Source organism: Varanus komodoensis, unplaced genomic scaffold (assembly GCF_004798865.1).
Source record: "Varanus komodoensis strain SLA01 unplaced genomic scaffold, ASM479886v1 scaffold2, whole genome shotgun sequence".
Taxonomy (NCBI): domain Eukaryota; kingdom Metazoa; phylum Chordata; class Lepidosauria; order Squamata; family Varanidae; genus Varanus; species Varanus komodoensis.
The window spans coordinates 3,470,531-3,494,240 of NW_025335568.1; the positions used below are offsets into that span (position 1 = coordinate 3,470,531).

At 55.1% G+C, this 23,710-nt stretch overlaps 1 protein-coding gene across 1 annotated transcript in view; it reads right to left on the minus strand.

Moving 5' to 3' along the window:
• Window positions 1-15,792: 15,792 nt before the first annotated feature.
• The window catches only part of ATRN (attractin), a 146,255-nt gene continuing 138,337 nt past the window's right edge, over window positions 15,793-23,710 (minus strand). The window contains exons 28-29 of the mRNA XM_044428469.1: window positions 17,673-17,787; window positions 15,793-16,477 (exon numbers count right to left, since the gene is read on the minus strand). Of these exons, the coding sequence (XP_044284404.1) occupies window positions 16,353-16,477; window positions 17,673-17,787 (240 nt within the window). The 3' untranslated portion in view covers window positions 15,793-16,352. The remainder of the gene's footprint in view (window positions 16,478-17,672; window positions 17,788-23,710) is intronic.

Sequence of the window (23,710 nt, forward strand, 5' to 3'; positions counted from 1 at the left end):
GCAAGGGACGTGTGGGTCGCCTGCCTCTCCCATTGCCCCGGCGGAATGACTCGAGCAATGGGGCACAGGGCTCGGCAGAACGGGAGTCGCCCTGGAGCGGGGCCTGGGCAGAGTGGCCGGCACAGGCGCAGGCGCAGGAGCTGCAGGCTCGGTTCAGCACCATGGGGAGCAGCCCTGCGCCCAGACGTTGCCCGGCAGGGCCTTCGAGGAGCCCGTGGGAAGGGGAGTCCTCGGAAGGCCACCTCCTCCGGCCCCGCTCTGGGCCGCCTGGAAGGGGCAGCGCCCCCTCCCCGCTCCCCCAGCTCCTCCTGGGTGCAGAGGTCTGGGGAGCGAGGAGCCGCTGCTCCCCTGGGAGGAAGCCCAGCTCCACTGCTTGAGCGCCCTTAGCGGCGAGTGCGGGATCTGAGCCGGAGCGCCCAGGTGCAAAGGCTGTGGGCTGGATCCGGCTCCTCCAAGTGTGGGGTGCAGGCAACCTCCGCCCCAGGGGTTCTCCTGAACCATGAGCCTGCAAGGGAATCTCCACAACAGCGAGTGCAACGTGCTGCCCTGCAGCAGCAGGGGGTGGACCTGATGACCTTCGTGACCCCTTCCAACCCCACCGTTCTACAATTCTTTGAAGGCACAGGCCCTTGCCAAACAGCCAGGGCCCGGTGGAGACTGCGCTTGTGTGGAGAGTGTGGCAGCCCGTCCACCCATGTCCGCTGCCCCCCAGGCTCGGCTGCAAGGCTCTATCAGCCCCAGCAGGCTGGCTGGGTGACCCAAGTGCCAAGCTGGAAGCTGGTGGGGCCCAAAGCCTTCCTCCTCCCCAGCCCAAAGGGCGCTGCAGGAGCCAGGATGCCACTCCATCCCCACTGCCTGGAGAAAGGTGTTTCTGCAGGTGCCAAAAATGGTGGGTTCAAGGAACTGCAGTGTGTTTGGCTTCAGGTCCTGCCAGTTATTACCCATCACTTTTGCGAGGGTGCATGCCCAGATGGGCACATTCAGACATGCAGTCCCGTCACTTCAAGGGATCTGTTAAGACTGAGCACTGTGCATCCCGAAGGTTAGCAACAGAAGGCATTTGGGAAACTGATGAAGTTTGAGGCCGGGGATTTGGAGACTGAAGAAATAATTTACTGCAAGGCAAATCACAAGAAGGCGGTTATTAAAGCAGACACACTAAAGCAATGATTCAGAGTCTGTGACTAACCCTTGGCTGCGTGGGGTGGAGAGACGCAAAGCCCAGTGGCGATGAGGAGGTGCAGGGAGGTAGATCTGGGGACAGGAAGGAGGCCGGAGTTCCCCCTGGGGGCAAGGGGGAGGTTTCCCCCTTGCCACGGAGGCCTGGGGAGGTGAGAGCAAAGAAGCAGGGCAAAGCTGGCCAGGCTGTCCAGCAGAATGCGGGCAACGACAGAAGGGGGACTGGCAAGCCCCCGGAGTGGCAGGGGAGGGTTGGGAAAGGAAGGGGTGCCAGCCCTCCATCCCTGCACAGCCGCGGGGGCAATGCGGCAGGAGGCGGTGGGAGGGCTTTGCAGCAAGAAAGAGAGCGGGACGGGGGCAGGACGGGGGCTGAGGATTCCTCTTGGGGGTGGGAGAGAAGCCGAAAGGGCCCTAAAGCGTGGGCTGACCGGGTGTTTTGAACTGATGATCAGAATCCACACCCTGGCAAAGTCTGTGTCCCTGCAGCCTCACCAAAACCGTGCTATGAACTCAGTGGCACATGCTCTTCCTTGCTCCCAGCTGAAGCAGGCAGGCAGGCCCCACAAGCAGCGCGGCAGGTGCTCGCTGGCGCTCGGGCTGAGATGCGAGGCTGCCGGAGCCCAGGGCCTCTCGGATTGGGAAGCGGCTTTCAGGGAGGGAAGCGCCCAGGGCGCAACCGTCACGCCACGATGCGGCCTTTGCCTGCGTGTGTTGGCCCAGCTTTCCCATGTCCGAAGCCACAGAATATCGGCGTGCTGGCCACACACCTCAGCCTTTGGGGCAAGTGACTCACCCTTTGATGAGTCTCCTGGCTGGCAGCCCTTTGTGATGGCGCCTATAACGTTTCCTCAAAGAGCCGAAGGTACTGACGACCCACAGAGGTTGCCGATTGCTGTCCGAAGCCCATTTGCATCCAATTTACAGTCCTGGTAGCGTTGCTTGCCGATCGGGACTTCAGGGTCGCCAACGCCTGTGGGGGTGCCTGTGGGTGGGGGGGGATGACTGATCTCTGGAGGGTCTTTGTTGCTCACTGCCGGCTGCCCGGAGCAATTCCCAGGACGGCCAGAAACAGATCAGGAGTCCTACGCGAGAGGCTTGGCCTCAGAGAAGACGCGTGTCCCTGGAGTCACGAGGTAGCCAGCCTGTGCTGGGAAAACTGCAGGGAAGCCTCCGATTTGTGGCAGGGCAGGTGCTTGGCATGCCAAAGGCACCAGGTGCCGTTCCCAGAATCCCCAGGTGGAAGGATCAGGGAGCAGGAGAGGACAGAAGCACCTCCCTCGGCCGGAAATCCCAGGCAGCAGCTGCCCGTCCGAGCAGCAATACTGAGTGAGACGGGCAGATAGGTGTAAGTCACTATAAAGCTGATGTGGAGGCTCACACTGCACCCGGACGCACGGGGGGCTTAAGGGGCAGCCCCACATGCCAGAACAGGCAGAGAGCGCAGCCGCCACCCTCGCAAACGCCCAAGGAGCCCCGAAGCGGTGCAGGGGCACGCACTCAACGAGGGGCCGTCATTCCGAGCGCCGATGCACCGGCAGGCCGGGACTGGCTCCGGGCGCCTCTTGAGCGCACAATAAACGGAAGTGGCAGGAAATCGCTGCTGAGCCGCCTGAATTCCCACCAGGAGCGTCTCGCTGGCGCTGCTCGCAACCACATGCCGTCCCGCCGGCCTGCAAAGAGAGCCCCCAGGCGCCCGCAAGGCCGGGCCGAGCCACGTCACGTGGGGAGCCCTGCCTCTTCGCTTGGCCCCGACCCCGACCCTGCCCCTGCCCCTCCGGCTCCCAGCCCCTGGCCGCATGCTTCAGGGGAACAGCTCCCCTGACGTGGCCGCAACGTCTCCGTGGCCCAGCCGCGTGAAGGGTGCAGGCTGCATGCCTCTTTTCTGCCAGAAGGAGCACCTCCCCCCAGGGGCAAAGACCCGCACGACCCCCGCTGGCCCTCTTTGGGGGAGCTGGCCGGCTGCTCTGCAGTGGCTCTGCTTCTCCTTCTGCCCAGCCTGGACTCCTGTAGTGGCAGAGCGCTCGTGATGAGACCCCCTCCCCAAACACCAGCGTCATGCCCCTCTGGTACCAGGCAACACATTTTTCTCCTCTTCTCTTTTCCTTCTTTCTCCTTTCAGTTTCAAAAATGCGTCAGTGCTTTTCCGGCCCTTGCACAGTTGTTGTCCTCTGCAGTTGAGTTTTATTCTGTTTTAAATCCCACTTTGTTTTATTATGTTTGCATATTTCATGATCTCAGCCTTTCTTCTGTGAGCCACCCAGAGAGTTTTGGCTATCGGCTGGTATACGAATGCACATCGTTAAGTTAATAACATCAATAAATTCCCATTTTTCGAGTTCAGAAACTCTTTCCCTGCTTCACGGTCCCACTTAGAAAGCTGCCTTGGACGTACTCAGTCCACCAGGAGGAAAAGCAAGGCCGCTGCAGCAGCCCTGCTGAAATGCACCTTTATTTCTCCTCCTCCTCACCCTCCCTTTTTCCTTGCATGTCTGGCTTTTTTGGCTGTAAGCCTGCAGGCAGGGGCCCATCTTGCTTCAGCGGTTACTGCTCTGAACCAGATAAAAATACTTACAAGAAACGGCTCCATCCAGTGCGGTGCTAGTTAGCAAGCACCAGCGATCCACGATCCAGGGTTACAGCCAAAAATCTTCCCCAGCCTCACCTGGAGGTCGGGAACGAAGCAAAGTCACCTGACATGCGTGCTGTGGCCCTGGAGCATCGGGACTTCTTCCAGGCATCTCGACGTCCCTCTCCTCCCCCCAGTAGGAGCCTCCTGGTGCATTACAGAGATGTGGGTCCAGGAGCTGCTTGTCTGGAGGAGTAAAAAGAAGCCCTGGTGGCAGATAAAAACATAGAAACTGAGTGAGTCAGAAGGGGCCTCCCGAGCCATCTAGTCTGACCCCCAGCTCCACTCATGAATACTTACCATGTGCGTGTCCAGCCTGTCCTTGAACACCCTCACCAATGGGGCCTCAACCACCTCCCGGGGAAGCCCATTCCATGCCCTCGGGGTCCTGACCCTCAGGAAGTACTCCCTGGCATCCAGATGTGCCGGGGACTTCTCCACAAACAAGTGTTTTTGAAGGCTGGATTTGCTTCGTGTTTGGTCACTCATTTCCCTGCAGCAGCAGTGCAGCGGGTGAAGTCCGGAGCAGTCCTGTCCGTCTTTCAGCAGACGTCCCTGACTCGGGAGCATAACTGGTCCCAGCAGCCCCGCCAGATCCTTGAACAAAACCCGGCCTGAGGCTTGTGGCTGGTCTCCAGGCCCCGCATGACGGAGCGCAGGGGAGGCACCGTCTTCATACAGCTCACCCATCCCTGCGTACGCTTATTAAAATGTTGTCCTTCCTTCCTTAGCGCAGAGATGGATGATGCTAGCCGTGAGGGAAAAGCCACCGAATTAGCTGTGACACGGAGCGGCTCGAAGCACTCCTTGGCAACACATAAAGGAAGGCCAGAGCAGTTCATTAACACGAGAGCCATGCGTGGAGGGCCGGAGGCCAAGGTGAGAGAGCCCTCCCCCAGATTTGCAGCAGTGGGGCTGTCTAGGGCTTCGGTAACATCTGGACTCTTGCCCCGAGTGCCGCCGGAAAGCTCACTGCGGCAAAGAGTCCAGACTGCGTCTTTTTGGTCCCCCAACCCAGGCATTTTGTACTCCTTCAGTGCGTTAAAAGCCTCACAAGACGAGGCTGCTTGCAACCCCTAAATTCAAACAGGCCCCCAACGCAGCCTGTGCAGCAGGGGGCACATCTGGAGCCGGGCCTCAGGGGAAGGCTGTGTGCAAGGGGCAGCCAGCTCCCGCCGCATTTCGGCTCAGGTTTTCTTCCCTCTTGTTGCACTTCCCAACCTCACCGACTGGTAGGGTGTTGCAAGGGGACTTTTAGAGGGTGGGCACCCCTGGCTCCTGGAAGAGGCCTCGTCCAGCCATTGGAGACCCCCCTCCTCCAACAAACTGGCTCTTGTCTCCCAAGCACACCCACAGTGCAAATGAGGTCTAAAACATGGGCAGCTGCAGGGAATGGGGGTGAGGGAGGAGGGGGTGCTAAGGCAGAGCTCTGACCACTGGCCATTCCAAGAGAGCCCTCGTAAGACCCCCGTGGTGTCCAGGGTCTGAAATGACCTCTGGCGCAACTCACATTCCGAGACCTTGGAAAAAGATGGCAGCTCCGTGCGCCAATTTGCAGTGCGAGTGCACAGAATTAAGGCCGCAACAAGCCTGCAGTGCGTCAGTTCCTATTTTCTAGTTTTTACTGGGGCCAAAATACTGGAGGGGCGGCTTCTCCCACCCACCCACTGCTCAGTCACTATGCTCCAGATCTGGGGCCTGCCTCCAACTGCCACTTCTGGGGTGATTCCATTGGTGGCAACAGGAAGGGCCTTCCTAGTGGTGGCCCCATTAATGGAACGAATCCCCCAAGGAGGCCCACCTGATGCCAGTCTTTATCACTTTCTGGGCATCGGGTTAAGACTGTCTTCTGCCACAGGGCATTTAATAATTTTCCTCAGGCATTTTCAGTTGCTTCAACTGGTCCTAGGATTTACCTTGTTTAAGTTATTGGATTTTAAATATGCATTTTAAATTTGGTTTGAAATGTTGTATGGTAACCTTTTCTATGTTGTGCATTTTAACCTGTATCTTAATGTGGTATTATAAACTGTGCGGAGAACTTCAGCTATTGGGTGGGTTAGAAGGCAACAAACACACTTGCTTTTCAAACCCCCTGTTAGGTTTGGGGCAGCTCACAATGCCAGAACCGCCCAGACCCTGCGAATCTCCCCTCATCAGACTCCCTGCTTGTCAACCTGCCTTCTGCCCACCCCGTAACTCCAGCAGGCGAAGTCTCGTGAAGGAGCAGAACTTGGCAACCGTAGTGCCCAGGACCTGATGAACGGCAGCTCAAACCAGGCAGAACCCTAACAGAACGCCGCTGGGGAAAGGAGTCGGGAGTGGACATTGCTCAGAGCAACACGGCGCTTAATCGAGAGAGAAGCCTTCATGGAAAGAGCCCGGCTGTCAGCTGCAATCAGCGCTCAGCACTGGAAGACAAAGGCCATGCAGGAGAGGTCACGCGAGGGCCACGAGGATGGCGGCCGGTTTGCAGGGGAAGCCGCATGAGGAGATGCTGAGGGTGCTGGGTCTCTTCAGCCTGGAGAGGAGAAGACTCCGAGGGGGTCTCTTGGCGACATCCAGGTATGTGAGGGGGTGTCACACGGAGGTGGGGAGAGACCTGTTCTCCCCTGCAGAGGAAGGCAGGACGCGCTCCAACGGAGCAAAGCTCAGGGAGCCAAGGTTCCATTTGGATGCCAGGAAGCACTTCCTGACAGTCAGGACCCCGAGGGTGTGGAATGGGCTTCCCCGGGAGGTGGTTGAGGCCCCATCGGTGGGGGTGTTCAAGGAGATGCTGGACGTGCACCTGGTGGGCATGTCGTGAGCAGAGCCGGCTGGTGCCGGAGGTCAGACTAGATGGCCTGGGGGACCCCTTCCGACTCGCTCTGTTTCTCGGTTTCTTTGAAACCAACATGTCTGAGAGGGTTGGGCAGGACAGGGCAGGGCAGCACCGGCCCATGTGTATCAGCTCGCCCCCAGCTTCTTGAGATCGAGCAGAGAAAAACAGAGAGACCTACGAGTGTGCACACCCCACTGATATGCACAGACATGTGGATGCACGATCAGCTTTCAGACGCCCTCTCTGGGAGAACGGCATTGCCGGGAGTGCATGCACGTCCACGTGCAGATAGCTGCTCCGATATGCAGGCCCCGGTCCGCTCTGGAACATCTGCATCCCTCTAAGAGGTAGCTCCTTAAGCATCACCAAAAAACAGCCAAAAGAGACATACATGCCCTTGTGCTAATCTATAAGCCAAGATGCGGTCCTGGGGGGCGCCCCCCACCCTGGAAAAGCGGTGCAGCCCTTTCGCTGAGGCGGGTCGGGCTGAGAGGGAGGCACTGGCAAGCATTAATCTCCTCTCAAGATGCATGCAGAAATAGCTACTATAATTTAACTAGAAATACAGCGCATCTCACCACGGTTGTGGATCTTCCTGCTTACACTTCCTCAGCCTTGAACAGCTTTTGGACTGGGCAGCCCAAAGGCATCTTTGGGCAAAGGACTGTGCTCTGACGGGTGCTCCAACAGAGGACTGCCCACAGTAAAATAGGACCCATGTCCACCCTATGCAATGAATCTTGGAAATAAAAATGGCAGCGATGAGGGCAAGCTGCCGCCGTCTCCCAGTACCACTGGCCTAAGGGGCAGCTTACTGGCGGGTGCCCTCAATCCCTGGGGCTGGCCCTGGGCAGAAGCCTGGCAGGGAGCCAAGGGGGGCAGAGAAGGAGGCGCAAAGTCCCCGCCCTGGTGGCAGGAGAGAAGAAGAGGGAGAAAGTTGGGAGACGGGCTGTTGCGAATGCTGGAATGGATGCTGAAAACGCAGGTGATCTCCGGCATCCAGCAGGAACTGCGGAATGTCGCATGCTTGCACTACAGCAATGTTGAGACTGTACGCCACCGCCGCTGCCCCACAACTGCCCCCCACAACTGCCCCTTTCTCCCTCTCCTCGCTAACAGACTTACATGAAAGCTGGCACGTGTGCCGGGCAGTGGGGAGGGGTCTCTTCACATGCAGTCAGGGGCGACCCATCAGTTAAGAGCTTCCCAAGTTGGACAGAAAAAGATTCCAACTGGAGTGTCCAATGTAGCTGCATTTCCTGCCTGCCTGCCTGCCTGCCTGCCTGCCTGCCTGCCTGCCTGCCTGCCTGCCTGCCTTCCTTCCTTCCTTCCTTCCTTTCAGAGGACTCCAATCAAGACAGCCGTCTGTTAATAATAAGAACCCAGATCGGCTTCCCTTCGAGGAGTTAATGTATGCCTGAAAGCCACGAGGAGGAAAAATTAATGGTAAGAAACTAATTTCCCTGCCGCATTTGGTAAATTATCTGCAGAAATCAGCCAAGGAACTCCATGATGGAGTCAGGAGAGGGAGTCAAAAGGGCAAGCGCAGCCTTTTCGCTCCCGAAGTAATCAGAGGCTGTGCAAATTCCCCCGACGGTTGTCCTCCATCGCTGCTGCTTCTGTTTCGTTTTGCAGTGGCTGGTCTGACAGCAGGAGATAACCAGGGTCCACCTTGCTGAGCAGAAAAGATTTTACTCAGGTTGCAACCAGCAACTTTGAAAAGACTGTTGGGTGGCCCTGTGTTGTGCATTCAAGGACCGTCCTCTCTTCCCCGTTCTTTGACGTTGCAAGATCTACCCTGGGTTCTTTAGTGTTTAGTCTCATTAATGTCCTCTAACGGTTACTTAGACTCCTGAGAGTCCCTTGGACTGCAAAGAAATCAAATCAGACAATCTTAAAGGAAATCAACCCTGACTGTTCTTTAGAAAGGCAGATACCGAAGATGAAACTCAAATACTTTGGCCACCTAACGAGAAGGAAGGATGCCAGGAAGCGCTTCCTGACAGTCAGGACCATGAGGGTGTGGAATGGGCTTCGGCGGGAGGTGGTTGAAGCCCCTTTGGTGGGGGTGTTCAGAGACCGGCTGGACGTGCACATGGGGGGCACGTCACGAGCAGAGCCGGCTGGAGCCGGGGGTCAGACTAGATGGCCCGGGAGGCTCCTTCTGACTCGCTCTGTTGCTATGTTTCAATGACTCACTGGAGAAGACCCTGATGCTGGGGACAATTGACAGCAAAAGAAGGAGACAGCAAAAGAAGGGGACGGCAGAGGATGAGGTGGCTGGATGGGGTCACTGGGGAGGTGGCTGTGGGCTTGGGGTGGTCTCTGGGGGATGGTGGAGGACAGGAGGGCCTGCAGGAATGTTGTCCATGGGGTCCCGATGGGTCGGACATGACTTAGCGACTAATCAACAACAGGCACTTAGGATTAAAGTATCTGTTATGCCCAGGAAATTGAGTTCCAGTGCAAACAAAGCTGACAATCAACTCACACAAAAATCTAAACCTGGCTACCACAAACTTTTAAAATTTCAGCCCTGTAACTGAAGTCCTCACAGATTAATCCTGGCAGATCCAGTTCTACCGGAGGCCCTCCCTGGCTCCATCTGAACAGCCTCCTCCATTCAAGACAGATTCAAAGACGAAAAACCGGGCGACTTTGGGCCACTCACATACCCTTGGTGCAACCTACCTCACAGGGTTGTTGTGAGGATAAGAGTGAAAGGAGAAGGGGAAGTATGTGAGATGCCTTGAGCATCTTGAAAGGAAAACGGCAGGATATAAATATAATAAATAAAAGATGTATAAAACCTACAAAGGGAAAACAGTGGAGGCCTTGAAGCTAGTTGGCCACCCAGAGTTACTGGCTAGACAGCCGACGGAACTGGTGGCCCAGTTCAGGGCCGGGGATCAGCAAGGGCCTTTTCTCCACTATGGCAAGATACGTCGTATCTCTATTTAAATTACAGCAAAGGCTTCCAGATTTACTTATAGCTGTATGTGTGCCTCCTTTCCTATGCACGTATGAGAAATTCATTTCAGTTCATTCACACTCACTCAGTGTGTAACTCCCAAATTCAAATGTGGACCCGAGCACAATCCAGAGTCAACACCTGCAATTTCCAAGCTCATAATGTGATTCACAAACCAAAAAGTGAGTTTTTTTTAAAGGTTTACAATAAAAACTACATCTGAAAATGTGCATATTTTTGAAGAACAAATGCCTAAACAAGCTTTTATCAATGGAAGGAAAGAGTGAACTCTTTAAAAAGTGTGTAATTCATGCATTTGCCGAGTACACATCTCTCATCTAAGCCTGGCCCAGTTTCCAGAGAGGCGGTAATCCAGCAACGGAGGAGTTCAAGGGAAGACTTGCGAAACTACACGCGAGGAGTTCTAGCCTGAGCAGCAAACCTTGGCAGGGTTACGCTCTGGATCGTCCCCACCTCAATGGGGGAAGCCTGAAAGGAGCACCGATGGCTTCTGCAAGGGGCGGCATAGAAATGTAATAATAATAATAATAATAATAATAATAATAATAATAATAATAATAATAATGGTGCAGCCCAAGCCACAGAGCTTCCTACATGACTCCATACTAAATCCAAGTGCGGAAAGGCCCCACACGGAGTTTAATGCCAGCGTCCGGAGTTCAAAGTCCAACACAACACAAATGGAGACAGACATTTTTAACCAGATCTTCTACTTTTTATTCCAGAAGGGGGAAAGTGTCTTCATCATTTACTTGTATTTATGCACACGGTTCACATTGGTGTTTTAAAATTAATTTCTTCCATCACCTTGTTCCTGCTTTTAAATTAGCTGTTTTTTTCTTTTACAATACAAAAAAATACGAAAAAACCAGCAGCCCTAAAATGTGTATTTTTATACCACCCCCAGCAATGAAATACTTTACAATACTTACTTGTTATTTACATATGAATGCAATAAAGGCTAAATTATACATATGAACAAAAACTAAGCTCAGGTCCAAATACAGAGAAAAAATAGTAGAAAGAACTGTAGGGGAAGAAAACCCAAAAAAGCATTCAAAGGAGAAAATTAACTCAAGAGCTCTAGAGAAAAGAATGCTTTGTGCACAAATTTCAGAGTAATCAAAGTGGATGGGGGTTCGTTCGTTCTTTTTAAAGGGCCCACATTATTTTATTCACCATGACAAATTTCAGTTAATTTCCCCATCCCAGCTTGGATATTGGAGCAGATTTCTGACATCAAGGGACCAACACCAAAGTGTCAAAAGCACTCAGCATGAGGAAGATGCGAGGAGGAGAGAAGGGTCATGGGAGGAGGTTTTAGGCAGGGGAAGTGGCGGTGGGGTGCCCAGCCCTGCATTCATCTTCGGACGCTGGTCAGGGGTCAGCAACCGATGCCAGCGTCCGCAAGGTGGCCCTCAAAGACACCGCGAGACCAGCAGGGCTGCTGTGAGGAGAGCCGGCCCGCGTCTCCAGAAGGCAATCCCATTAAAAGTCGTTTGTGGCCAGGTCCCACGGAAAACATGGAAGGAGGGTCATGTCACAACCACAGACCTGTGTTCCGTTCATTTCGAAGGGCGTTGGAAAAGGAGGAGAGGCCTGCATCGATCCTGGCTATGGTCGGAGGTTATTGGATACCTGCAGCTGAAGCTGGATGGCTCCCGAAGAGGCAGCAGGGCTCTTTCGGCAAGCTGCTTCATCCAGCAGGCCGGCGTGGCGGCTGTCAAGGACCAGGATGCTGCAGGATCCTCCCTGGTCTGCGCTTGGAGGCCTCAATTACAGGTCCATTTGCTGAACCAGCGGCCCACCGCACAACCAGCAGCCACCGCTTCCTACACAACCAAGGCAGACACAGAGAAGTTTTGGACTCCCTCCCTCCTTCCCTTCAAAGAACCAAAGCTATTCCTCCCGGAATTTTGGGAAACTGAGCCTGCAGGTCCAGACTTGGCTGCCCTCTGGGGAAAACTGGGTGACACTCAGACACTTTTGGGGGAGACGGGAGGAACTGGCCGTGATTGTGGTGACTTCAACCACCTCTTTGCTTCTTGCCAGGACCCAGGGCAGCTTTCGAGAGCATAAGGCTGCGAAGGCCCAGAAGGACGGTCCACACCTGCTCATGACGCACACGAACCGCCTGCCTTTCCTTCCCCAAGCAGGGCAGGAAGCGGTGGCAAGCTGGGCTACGGCCAAGACGCAGGAGGAAACGTGTGGATGGCTGGATGGCTACTTATTGCAATGAGGCCGAGAGGAGAAATTGATTCATGTGAGGTACGGGGGCATCCGGGAGTTTGGCCATCTTGCTGTGACGTATGTGGAGGAAGGGTGTAGGGTGAAGGTTAGTGCTTGCTCCTCCTAGGAAAAAATATATAGCACTCAAATATTTGAAACATATGGCAGGCGTTATCGCAGGGAGCTGTACAACAGCCCAGCAAGGGAGGCCAACATGATCCTCATATTTAGAGCAGTCATGGCAGAGACGAGAGTCACTTCTGGGTTCGCAGCTCAGTCTCTCCCCCCAACGCTGACACACAGCCAAGATCCTGGCCTTTGCTTCTTTCTTTCCTGAACACGCACTTCATCAAAGCCCCCTTTGACAGTAAATTTTAAAGCATGTGGATACCAAGAAAATACATTCTCACACACAGGCAGTCTCTGTGGGGGATTTTTTTCCATACAGTATGCGTGGTAACTAGAAGGAAATGGGTGCCTGTCAAGAAGTGTTTTCACAGCCTGTCATTCCTTCAGCACTTGCAATTCACCACAGGCAGGTACATTATTCATGGAGGAGATTCGGGGAGAGAGAGAAGCCCAGGCAGGCTCCTGTTCGCTCACTCGCTCGCTCACTCGTTCTCGGAGCCTGGTACTTTGGCCTCTGCGATGTGGCACTTTTTTGGCCTGACATCTCGGGAGGGTGTGCCAACGACATTACCGAGGACACCCCGCCCAGCTGGCGCACCAGTTTCTGACCAGCACCCGAATGGCACCTGACTTCCAGACTGGCCACGCTTGCCAGAGTAAATGTGCAATGGAGGGGGAAAAGCCAGCAAGCCACGCCAATGAGCAAGGCCACGTCCTCTCCAGGTACAAGGCGCGTTCCTGCAGGGACCCCAAACCCAGCTGCCTCCGGAGCCTCACACCTTCTAAGCCCCGCTTGGCCACCCCTTTTCAAATGCACCTCGGCCCTCCTGCCGGCAGCATCCGCTAAATGGCACGAGCGCTGACAGAAGGCCCAGAGCGAGTCCATTCGGGTAGCACACTTCCCCAAGGGCAAATCCCACTGGGCCGGGGTCGCTTGCTTGCGCGGGACATGCTTCTGGGCTTGTGAATGTGGGCACAGTTACAACAGGATGCCCCCTCTGCTCCACTCTGCAGTCTGCCAGGAGCTCCGATAAGCAGGCAGCTTGAAAGCGCGGCAGCACTGACACTCGGACATGCGCTCCTGACAGAGCAAGACGGAGCCCATCCGCTGTCCTGAATGCACCCAAAATGCAGGCACGAGGCGCTCTCGAAATGTCGCATGTGGCTCTTGAACTCTCATGTGCAAACGCCAAGGCAGCACTGCCATTTTTTTAAACTGACGGATCATCAGCAGGTACAAGAGAAGGTGGCTGTTTAAAGACCCCGATGGTTGGGGGGTGAATCAACAGCCGCGTTGTGCAAGCTCATGGGCCTCCACCCCAGCCACCAAGCCGGCATCCGACCTCTGAGGGGGAGATGAAACCGTCTGGCTGAGGGGCCCATGAGGCAGGCTCTGAGTCCAGCAGAGCGAACACCAGGGGCCTCTGAACGACGGGTGCCCCCAGATGCTGCTCTTCCGCTCTGCCCGAGGGCTGGATTAATTCTGCCTGCCTCCCACGACTGGAGCAAAGTGCAAATCTCAAGGGTGGGTGGGGGGTGACACATTCATCGCTGAAGGGACTGGGAGTTCCCGTTCCAGCTGAGTTGGTGGGGGGAGGAAGAAAACCTCATGACACCCCCCTTGCTCCTGAGTGTTCAAAAGAAGCTATACTCAGGCCTCCTTGAACAGACCAAACAGCTGATGGTCCAGGAAGGGGGAATCAGGCCCCACGGGAGCGCGGAGAGCGTGAAGCTGGCCGGCCTGGTTCATAACTCCTGCGTCGCCCAAACCGTGGCACCTCTAGGCTCTGTTCCCTGCTGAAAAACCGCCAGAGCTGGTCCAAGGCAAGGAAACTGAGGTATTTCAAGCACCCGGTTCTTTTTCATGGTCAGCAGTTCATGGTCATGAGTGAAGAGATGTCAAATCCTTTTCAGGAAAAACTCGGGTAATTCTGTGCATTCCTTTCAAGACTAAAGGAGGATTTAAAAGAAACATTCCCACCACCCCCAGCTTGGCAAGGGCATGTGCAGGTTTAAGGAAACTCACTGGAAAAAAGCAGAGAGATGCTGGTTCTGTGGGGTTCGCTAAGTGAAGATCTTGGAAAACGCACAGCTGCAACCCTTCTGCACAGGCCACCCAAAAGCAGGAGCTTTGGTCACTCACCACGCTTTTGTTAAGAGATGCAAAGAATTTGGCTGTTCCAGTAGCAAAACCCCAGGGCCGCCCCCCCCCCCAAACAAGACTACGAAATCCGTGTCGGCCCATTCTGCCCTCCCTCACAACCCACTCAAAAGACAGCTGTAATACTGGTCTGCATTCAGGAATGAAGGTGGAAGCGGCGGACGTTCCTGCAGGATGACGCCTTGGAGGGAGCGACGTGGGGCCCTCATGCCTTCAGAAAAAACGGCTCCCCCCTCACACAACGATCTCTCCTCCAAATCACGACATGATCCTTAGGGCCTTTCTCCGCCCCAGGTAACAGCTGCGGCTGGTGGAGGAACACACATCCCTCTGGGGTGTAGGGGCCCAGGGAGCTGGCCCTGTGTGCTTCTGTGAGAGTCTGCGTGCAGGTGCGAAGTGAGCAAGGGGGTGGGATGGCGGTCCCATAGACAGCATAATGCAGTTCTGTCCGCCAGAGATGGCAGCTGCCCTGCTCCAGGAGTGTCCAGGCTGGGCAGGACCCTCAGTTGCCCAGGGCTTTTCCAGTGGGGGCAGCCACTGGCCGGGAGCAGAACCAGCGCGGCGGGGACAGGGCAGCCTTGACGGATCCACGCATGTGCAGCGAGGCTCCCGTACAGCCCCGATCCATCGGAGGACACGAATGCGGTTGCGGTACAGTTCTTGCTACGGCTCATGGAACGACTCACGAGACCTCCTTATGGAGCAGAAGGGCCTGCGCTGTCCGGCAATCGCCAAGGCTTCGTTGGCAAGCTGAACACAGTTGAAGCAACACGGGGCACCTCTGCAGCTCTCATTTCCTCCTGGAAGCTGCGTTGCTCTCCTCCAGACACACACACGGACGCTTCTCAGAGGGAACTCCAGAGGTGTTAAGAACAAGGAAACCTGAGTGCTGATTCTGCGATGCAACGCAGATGCTCTGGGGTCTCCGGGACCTCGCTTCTCTCCCCGCCGGCCAGTGCAGCCTCACTTCCCTTCCGATCTTCATCCAGACCATGCCACAGTGCGAACTTCCCAGGACGGATCAAGGACGAATCAACGGAAGCCTGTCCCATCAAAGGCACCCTAGTAGGTCCGACAGGAAGCTGCATCAGTATTGCTCGCGACACAGACTGAAGGCCCAAGAGGGACTGCGGAGAGCCACAGCTCAGCCTGCCAGCTTCTCTCCGGGCCGTAGGCGCACGGAGCCTGCACGTTCGCTTGCCTGACGCGAGGGGTTCTTCATCGGTATGGGCAGAGAAGCAGTTCCTGGAAGCACATCTCCAGAATGCAGGAAGTGCCCTTCCTATGGGTCTGAGAATCACTCCTTGCAGAAAGGGGTCAACGAGGGACTGCACTGCACTCCCTCCGTCGCACGATCAGCCTCCCGTCAGCCTGAAACAGGCTCTGCACTGGCAGATGCATGCAGAACCGAAAAGGCCACGAGTGCCCAGAGTGGGAAGAGGGATGTGGTTATGGGAGCGCCCGGCTGCGCCAATCCCATGCTCCCCGGTTCTATTTAAAACTTTGGAACACCTGGACATATAATCACCACTGCAGGAATCTCCCTGAAACAACGTAATCCTCCTGGGAAAGAAGGTGCAGGTGAAGCAACAGAGAACCTCCAACCCCACTGAACTCCACCACTGACTTCGGGAATGAAAATAAAGCTACGAACATAACCCCAAAAGAAGGAATATATTGTGTTTGGAAGAGAGCTCTACGTAAGAAAGAAATAAATAGAATGTTCATAACATCAGGATCCCGGAGAAAATTCAGTTAGCTTCTCCTTAAATCCTAGAGTTTAACTGCTGAGGGCAGAAAATTATCTGTTAAGTGCTGCATTGTTTCTTGTACGACCTAGAAAAAAAATCGAGTACCACAAAGCACTTTCCACATATAAAAGCCAAGAGTCCTTTGTCCTCACGTGGCTCTTCCCAGTTCCCGTCGGCCTTCACAGGGGGAGGCAGATGCTAACGGACTTGCAATAAATGGCCTTTAACTGGACAGAGGAGAGCAACAAAAACCGTGGAGCCATACGGTACAATGGAGCGGCAAACCCAGGATGGAGTAGATGACCAAAGAAGCCAGCTAAGACGGTGCTGAGGGGAAGGGCTGGGCACTCCGGAAGCCACGCCCGGGTGCTCCGAGGTCTCCTTGAGCTTTGCAATGGTTTAGTCTGTCTCCTCACCCTCCCTTGTTTTTAAAACCCGAAACGGGCAGTTCTGATGTCCGTGCATCAAATACAGGTCCCGGGCTGGGCTGGAGGCTGCTGTTTGCGATTCCGTGCGGCTCCTGATTTTTCTTTGTAGGCGATCGGCATCTGCTGTGAAATGTCCACCAAAGCGCTGGCTACCGCCAGACCTGGAGAAAAAGGAGTGCTGGATTATGGCACAAGCAGGCCACATTTTTGAGAGCCGCCCCAAGGCTTTGTTGCGATGGGGGCGGCATAGAAATGTTTTAAACAAACAAATAAATAAATAAATCTGGCCAGCTGGGGGCCCTGGGAAGTTTCTGTCTCGTGCACTCGGCCCTCTCTGGCCCACTGGGTCCCTGCATGCAGTGGGAGCCGGCCAGCCGCTCTCAGAGATGAGGCTTTCCGAAAAAGCAAGGCACCACCTCCAGGGGCAGCCCAGGGGGAGTGCCCGCTTCCTGAAGGGGAACGAAGGGCCTTCTGGGGTGACACAGCTCCAGGGCAAGCCACCCGGCTGCTTCCACAGACGGTGCTCCACGTCCACGAGGAGCTGAGTGCCCTCCTCCCAGCGCGGCTTGGGGGTGCCAGGCGCCACCCGGGACGCGGCTCGCGCTCGTCTCGGGGACAGCGTGCTCTGCACTGACTGCTCCGCAGGGGGACAGGCCGGGCCTGCGTCTATCCCGAGGCTGTGCAGGACCGACTCTATACTAGAAGGGGTTGTGAGATACCCCCCCTCGCCGCCAAGCACTACCACAATTGCCTTTTAGTGCATTAAAAAAAAAAAAAAACTGGGGCGAGGCATTGGAGAACGACTCTGTAATGGGAAGATGGTTTGGTATCACAGGTGATAAGGAAGATACCCAAACACCCTGGATGTCTGCCTACTCCCCACACCAGAGGATGTATCCGCAACAATTGTGTACCTCACAGGACGGGGCTCCACCCAGGGGCTCCACTCAGCGTCAGGTGCGCTCTGGTGGCGGGTGCTCAGGCGCAGAGGGGGTGCGGCATATTTTAGTTGGCGGCGCAACCAGCCCAGCCCAGCCCTTCAGAGCAAGGAAGCCTCTGCGAAGGCCGGGGAACTGGGGAGAGGGCCGTGGCCACTTGGGGCGACAGACGGGCTGAGTCTGCCCCAGCCCCGAGGGTCCCCACTGAGGCGTGGCTGTGGATGCCTGCCGCACTGCGCTGGGGGCGCGGCATGCCAGCTATCCAGCTCAGCCGTTGCATGCTTGTCTCCGGGGATGTCCACGGACAAAGCTGAACCAGGGCCCCAAATATGGCCGTGCCAGGGAAGGCGTCGGTTGCCCCCAGAGCTGCCCCGAGAGGACGCCAGGACTGTGCTGTGTGAGCACCGCGGCTGCTTACCTGATTGCCCCGGCGGGGGGATCCCTCCGAGGCCCCTCGGCAACCTCACAAATACTGAGAGGACAGCAGCTCTGTTGCCAAAGCAGGGCTCCAGCGCGATGGGTTTAGGGACAGTCTGCCACAGAAAAAAGGAGAGCGAGCTGACACCACGTGGTTCACCTCTTTGGCCTGGAGCACTGGAGACACCCGGCCACAGCCCACCTTCCCCCTCACTACATGCAAGTTACAGCGCACCTGACCCAAGCGAACGGACGGGGAGGTGAGAGGTGCTCACGGGTCGGAATGGAGGCAACGCCCTTGCTGGTTTCTGCGTTAAGCAAAGGAATTCATTACCATGTCTGCTATTATCTGTAATCACTTAGTTATTCATCCACTTGCTTTGGTTTGTCTTAAAGGACTCCTCATCAAGCCACAAGCCTGTGTGTGCGGTAACTCAGTCAGCAAATTCCTTGGAGGGGAAATATGAGGGCAAGTCGCACTCGTAAGTGGCAATCTAGACTTCGCAAGACGTTCTTGTCTTTCCACTCACGCCACAGTTTTGCTCTTCTGCTTCTTCAGAGGTTTCCGAGTCACATCTAATTTATACCAAGTTGAGCTCTCGCAAGACCCCATGATAGAAATGGTGAAAACACAAAGCACGAGGCTTTTTTCACTATATTTCATTTTGATAGATCAGTGGCTCATTTTAATGGGGCATGTAATTAAATTGAAAAAGGTAATATGGTGCCGTACTTGAACATCCATTAAAAGTAGCAGCACGTTTTCAACAGAAAGTAGCTGGAAACACTCTTGTTACCCAAAGTTGGAAGCAAACTAACAGAAGAGCCTTAAAAAAACATGCTGTTTGTTATTGTTCCAGCGTCAAGCCAATTCCTTTTATGCTGTCCTAAATGAAGCACTTACTGCTTATTTCATTAGGCATGACATTATAATACTGTACTTATGGGCCAGACAAAAACTCAAACTAAATACATTAAAAGAAAGTGAGAAGGAACCAAAGTTACCATTAAGTTAACTAATGCCTAACGAACAAGGCAGTGACAGAGAGCAAAAACAAAATTAGTGCTTCTACACATCTCTAGTATTAAATGGATAACAAAGACACTGATGGATTAGTCTCTGCAAAGTATTTTACTGCCTACAACAGGGGAAGCTGGTATTTAAAGCAGCCTGTGCCTTGAAGCCTCCACTCCCCACAGAGTTGCTAAAGTTCAAAATAATTCTTTTCTTACAAAAGCAGCAGCAAACAAACTTGCGCCATATATTCTGGTGGAACTCAATTACGAGAACTAATGGACACGCAGTGCCAGGAATCGTCAAGCAATACATCGCCCGTGGTGGCTTCCAGCTCACCGAGAGAATGAAAACACACACTCACGCACACGTGCACGCACACACACGCCAATCCAGCAGAGTGCGTTCAGTCGCATTTCCCCCCCACCCCAAACCGCCACCCACAAAAAAGCAAAAGGAAGGAGGCCAGCTCAGGCAGAATAGATGCTGTGCTCCGCTCGAAGGAAAGGGTATGAGCGTGTGGGGGTGGAACGTGGGAATTTAATGAGTGAGCCTTCAACGAGTGTCAAGTCTTCGTCCAGAGCCAAGCCGTTCCCTCCTCCACACACTCAGAGCTTTTCATGCGCTTTGCACATAATGCGCAGCAGTGATACCGAAGAACCGTAGAAGAGAATGGGGAGGAACGAAAGCCAGATGTCCAAGCAGTAACTTAGAGCACACATTTAGGTTTGTGATCATTTTAATTATATTTTAATTAATGTACTATTTAGCCCACTAATTAAAAAGAAACATGCCAGCCAACCAAAGCTTCTGGATAGGTGGGAGCCGATTTTGACCATCAGGCCAGAGCAAGGATGAGCTGCTTTATTTCTGAGGCGCCGTTGGTACGAGGATGTTTCTCACAACAGTGGACGGTGCAAGGAAACGCGACATGAAGCCGCCGTCCTGGCATGGTAACTTCTATTTCTTCATTTCCTCGAGTCTTCCCTTTCAATCCCCAGGGAATTCAGGAGCCCGGTTTGCTTTGCCCCAGAGGAGGCGGATGGGGACGCACCATGGGACCCGTGTCGGTTCAACATGGCACCACGGTGGCAGCTCTGCAGGGCTTGGATTCCCATGCTCCTCCTGCAGGTGTCTCTGCCAGCTGCCCCTTCCCTCCAAATAGCACGCCCTGGTGGTTGTGAACCACCCCGAGAGCTCTGGCTATTCGGCAGCTCAGAAATGAAATACATGCTGGCATCCCATTTCCTAACCCAACCGGCCTCATGTGCTATGAAGTTTCCCTTCTCTTTCTCTCTGATCACACGCCTTGCAGGATGGAGGTGTCTTGGGGAGCTCTTCCCAGGCCGGCCGGCCGGCCCCGACTCAGACCCTTCTCTTCCTCTGGGGAGCCTTTTGGCAGTGCAACTTATGGGCTGAGATACTTAAACATACTGGGACACCCCTTCGCCTAAACTGAGCATTCAGCAAAACCCAGAGGTTAAGAAACACCTTCTTTGAACGAAAGAGGAGCGGGGGAAATTAACAAAAACAACAATTCCACAAAATATTCCTTTTAACGGTGATCGTCTGCCCTACCCACCCCGGCCAGGTACATGGCTTGCCTCCCCTGCAGGCTCTTCAAGTGGGACAACCGCCGGAGAGGGTGCTGCCGAAAAGCCTGGCTACGTTAGTCCGCTTCCATTAATCATACGGTACTGCCACGGGGCCAGGAGGGCAGCCTCTGGCCACGGGCTCTGCCTCTGGGAAGCCCCTCTGCAGGGTCCCAAGGCCATCCCCTTCTCCAGCTGCCATGTGCTGCCTCTGAGCGGGAGCTGCCATCCTAGGATCCTGGCTAAGAGCCACTCACAGACTCATCCTCCAAGGACCTGCCTAGGCCCGTTCAGCTGGCGAATCCCGTGGGCCCAGATTCCCAGACTCCCCTGCAGCGACCGGTCACTGAGGGAGGGCGTCTCGCGGGATGGGTCCTCCACCATGGCAGCCCCTGAACAAGTGCCTGTAATTGAACAAATGCACCGCAGCCTTGCAAAGGGAGGCCAGCGGCCTGAAAAGCCAAACAAGAGCATGCTCTCTAGCCACACAAGTTCTCGGTGCATGTTCTGCTCATCGCTTCACCTGAGCCAGCGCAAAAGGTCCTCCTTTGGGCCTGGAGCCATCTGAAGGCGGCCCGGGGTCGACACAGCCTCCTCCAGGGCTACACCCGGAGGAACTCCGTGCCACAGGAGGCTAGGCTGGCTCCTTCTGCCAGCAGGCAGAGGCCTCCTTATTCCAACGGGGTTTGGGGTGCCAGTCGGTCTGCTGGGTTGGATGCCGTGCTCACATTGTTAGCGTTGTTTGTCATTGTGTTTAATGTCTTTGTTTTATTATTACTGCATCAAGTTTTACTTATATATGGTAAGTCACCTTAAGTGTTGTTCCTTAGTCAAAAGTTGACAGACAAATCATATAATTACGTTAATAATATGATTACATTACATTTTTCTTCTGGGGGGAAGATGACCCCTTCCACAGTCTGAGAAGTCCCAGTCCCAAAGCACGGGAGGAGAGCGCACAGGGAGCAAGGCTGCGCACGCATGTGTGACTGGCCTCTGACTTTTCTTTTTTAATGCCCTGCCCATCCATGGGGCGCGAAAAGGAGCAGCGGGGAGAGCTGGGGCCACACGTTCTTACTCAGAGGTAAATCAACCAAGCCTTCGCATGTGGCTGTGCTAGGAATCATAGGACAGAAGATCTGAAAGGGTTCATGGAGGCCACCAGGTCCACTCCCCGCTGCTGCAGGACACCAATTTAGAGCGATTCCCACCTCTGGCTCTGGGAAGCCACCCAGGGGGCCCTTTCCAGTGTTCATCAAGAAAGAAGATAGAAACACAGAGACAGAGCGAGTCGGAAGGGGCCTCCCGGGCATCTAGTCCGACCCCTGGCTCCAGCTGGCTCCGCTCACGACAGGCCCACCTGTGCCTGTCGCGCCTTCAGCCGCCTCACCCTTAGCCAAGAGGCAGCTTTCCGACAAGATACGGCAAGAGGGCAGCACAGGTGCCTCACAAGACAAGAGAAAGGAAGGGTGTGGGGGGGTGGGGGCTGCTGCCCCAGCGACAGTGCAGACGTGTTGTGTTACGCAGGCCCTGGCGCCCCCGCTGGGGGCAAGCGGGAGGCAGAGCGTGCCAGGTCCTGGGCTGCGACCCAGCAGGGCTTCTCATCGTGACACGCGAGCTGACCCACAGTGGCCCGGTTCGCACGACTGCAGGGGGGAACCGGCTACGGCGGCGCCTCCCCTCCCCGCCATCCACCATGTGACGGGGCTGTGGGAGCACTGGTCACACCGGGGACAGTAAGCCAGGCCCCCCCCACCGCCGAGGGACCCCAGGCAGCTTGCTGTCCGCTGCCGCAGGCCCCCTCGGCTTGCCACACACGACCGGCTGGGGGAAATGCTGCACATCCGCCTGGCGTGCCTGGAGTGGCGGAACAGAGACGCCGCAGTGACCCACAGGTCCCGCAGGCCCCACTGCTGTGGGTCTGAATGGTTGGGGGATGCTGACTTTGGAGGGTCTGCTTTATGGCATACAAAAAGACCTTCAGGCTACTTCCGATTCTAAGATTATATGAGGACCTGCATAGGTTCTCCAGGAAATTTGCCTTTTATTTCCTCAACAGAAATGCCTTTCAAAAGCTGCTACCCACGGGAGGAGAGAAGAAAAGAAGAAACAAACACACTGTGTGAAGTACCTTAAAACCTTCACTAATCTCAGATCAAAAACTACACTTTCATAGCCACGGATGATAAAAGCTCTTTCAAATGCAAAGCAATAGTCTTCTTGGAATAACTGGATAAAGAATGCTCGGCGCTAAATCTGATTCCAAGTAACACTGCAGAAAAAGCTGCATTCACTGGTAACGAACGGCAAAACAAGCGGATAAGATCTGAAGTTCATTTGTACATCTGCCCAGGTGAAGCACCATGCTGGCGAGGGGCAGATGCCTTCACAGCAAGCCAAAACGGCTGCCCACAGGACAGACGGAACAGAAAAGAGGGGAGGCCAGAGTCCTTCCAAGCCGCCCGCCCCGTGGCTCAGAAGCAGGCGCCTCCGACCGGGCAAATCACTCCCCGCCCGCATTTCTCACGCACCGCAGGAAGCGTACTAATTGAGAGCAGGGCTTCGAAATGAGTCCGGCTGCAAAACGTTAACCTAAAAGGGAATGAGCTTAACCTGACCTGCCAGCTGGCCACGTGCACAAGAAAGCGGAAGGCCCTGCTGATCCAAGCTATCCATTTCCTGCTACCTGGAAGGCCACCATTAAGTCAAGGGAGGCCAGGCCCCGCAGCGCGAAGCTGCGCACGATGCCTGCCTGCAGGATCACCTCCAGCGCTGCGGTCTCTGCGGGGTGCAGCCCAGCCGGGGAGCGCCGAAGCAGCAGGTGGGCAGGTCCGACGAGCAGGGGAGGCATCCAGCTGCTCTTCTGGGGGGGCCTGTTGCCAGCTGACGGGCAGCAGGAGGCTCTGCGCCTTATGTGAGAGCGCACGGGTGGCGGCGGCTGAGCCTGATCACGCTGCTTAGGAGGGCTCTGGGCAAAGGACTAGCCCAGAGGCCTGCAGCCTGTCCTCCCTCACGCCCGCCCCTCTGGAGCCGCAGCAAGCCAGGAGCTGCTCTCGGGCCTCTGCCCGAGCTTCGGGGTGCCCCGAGGCGGCCATTTTGTGCAGAAATGGGAAGCATCTTTTGGGCACTGCTCCTCGTGATGGCTCCACAGGACGTGTGAATGTGGCAGTGATCTATTTCCCTAATTTTTCACTCAAAACGGTGTCCACAGATATCATGATTTCCACATAACGGAGGTAACGTTTGCCTCTGCCCAAAGATAACCGGAAATAAAGAAGGGTACAAGTGAAGCAACCTGTAATGAAAACACGAGAGATTCTGGTACTCGCGCCAGAAAATCCAAATAGCTTTCCCTCCCTGCTGCTGCAGAACACACACATCAGACTAACCCACCCCAGCTCTTTGCGCCTGACCTGGAAGTCTGCAGAGGAG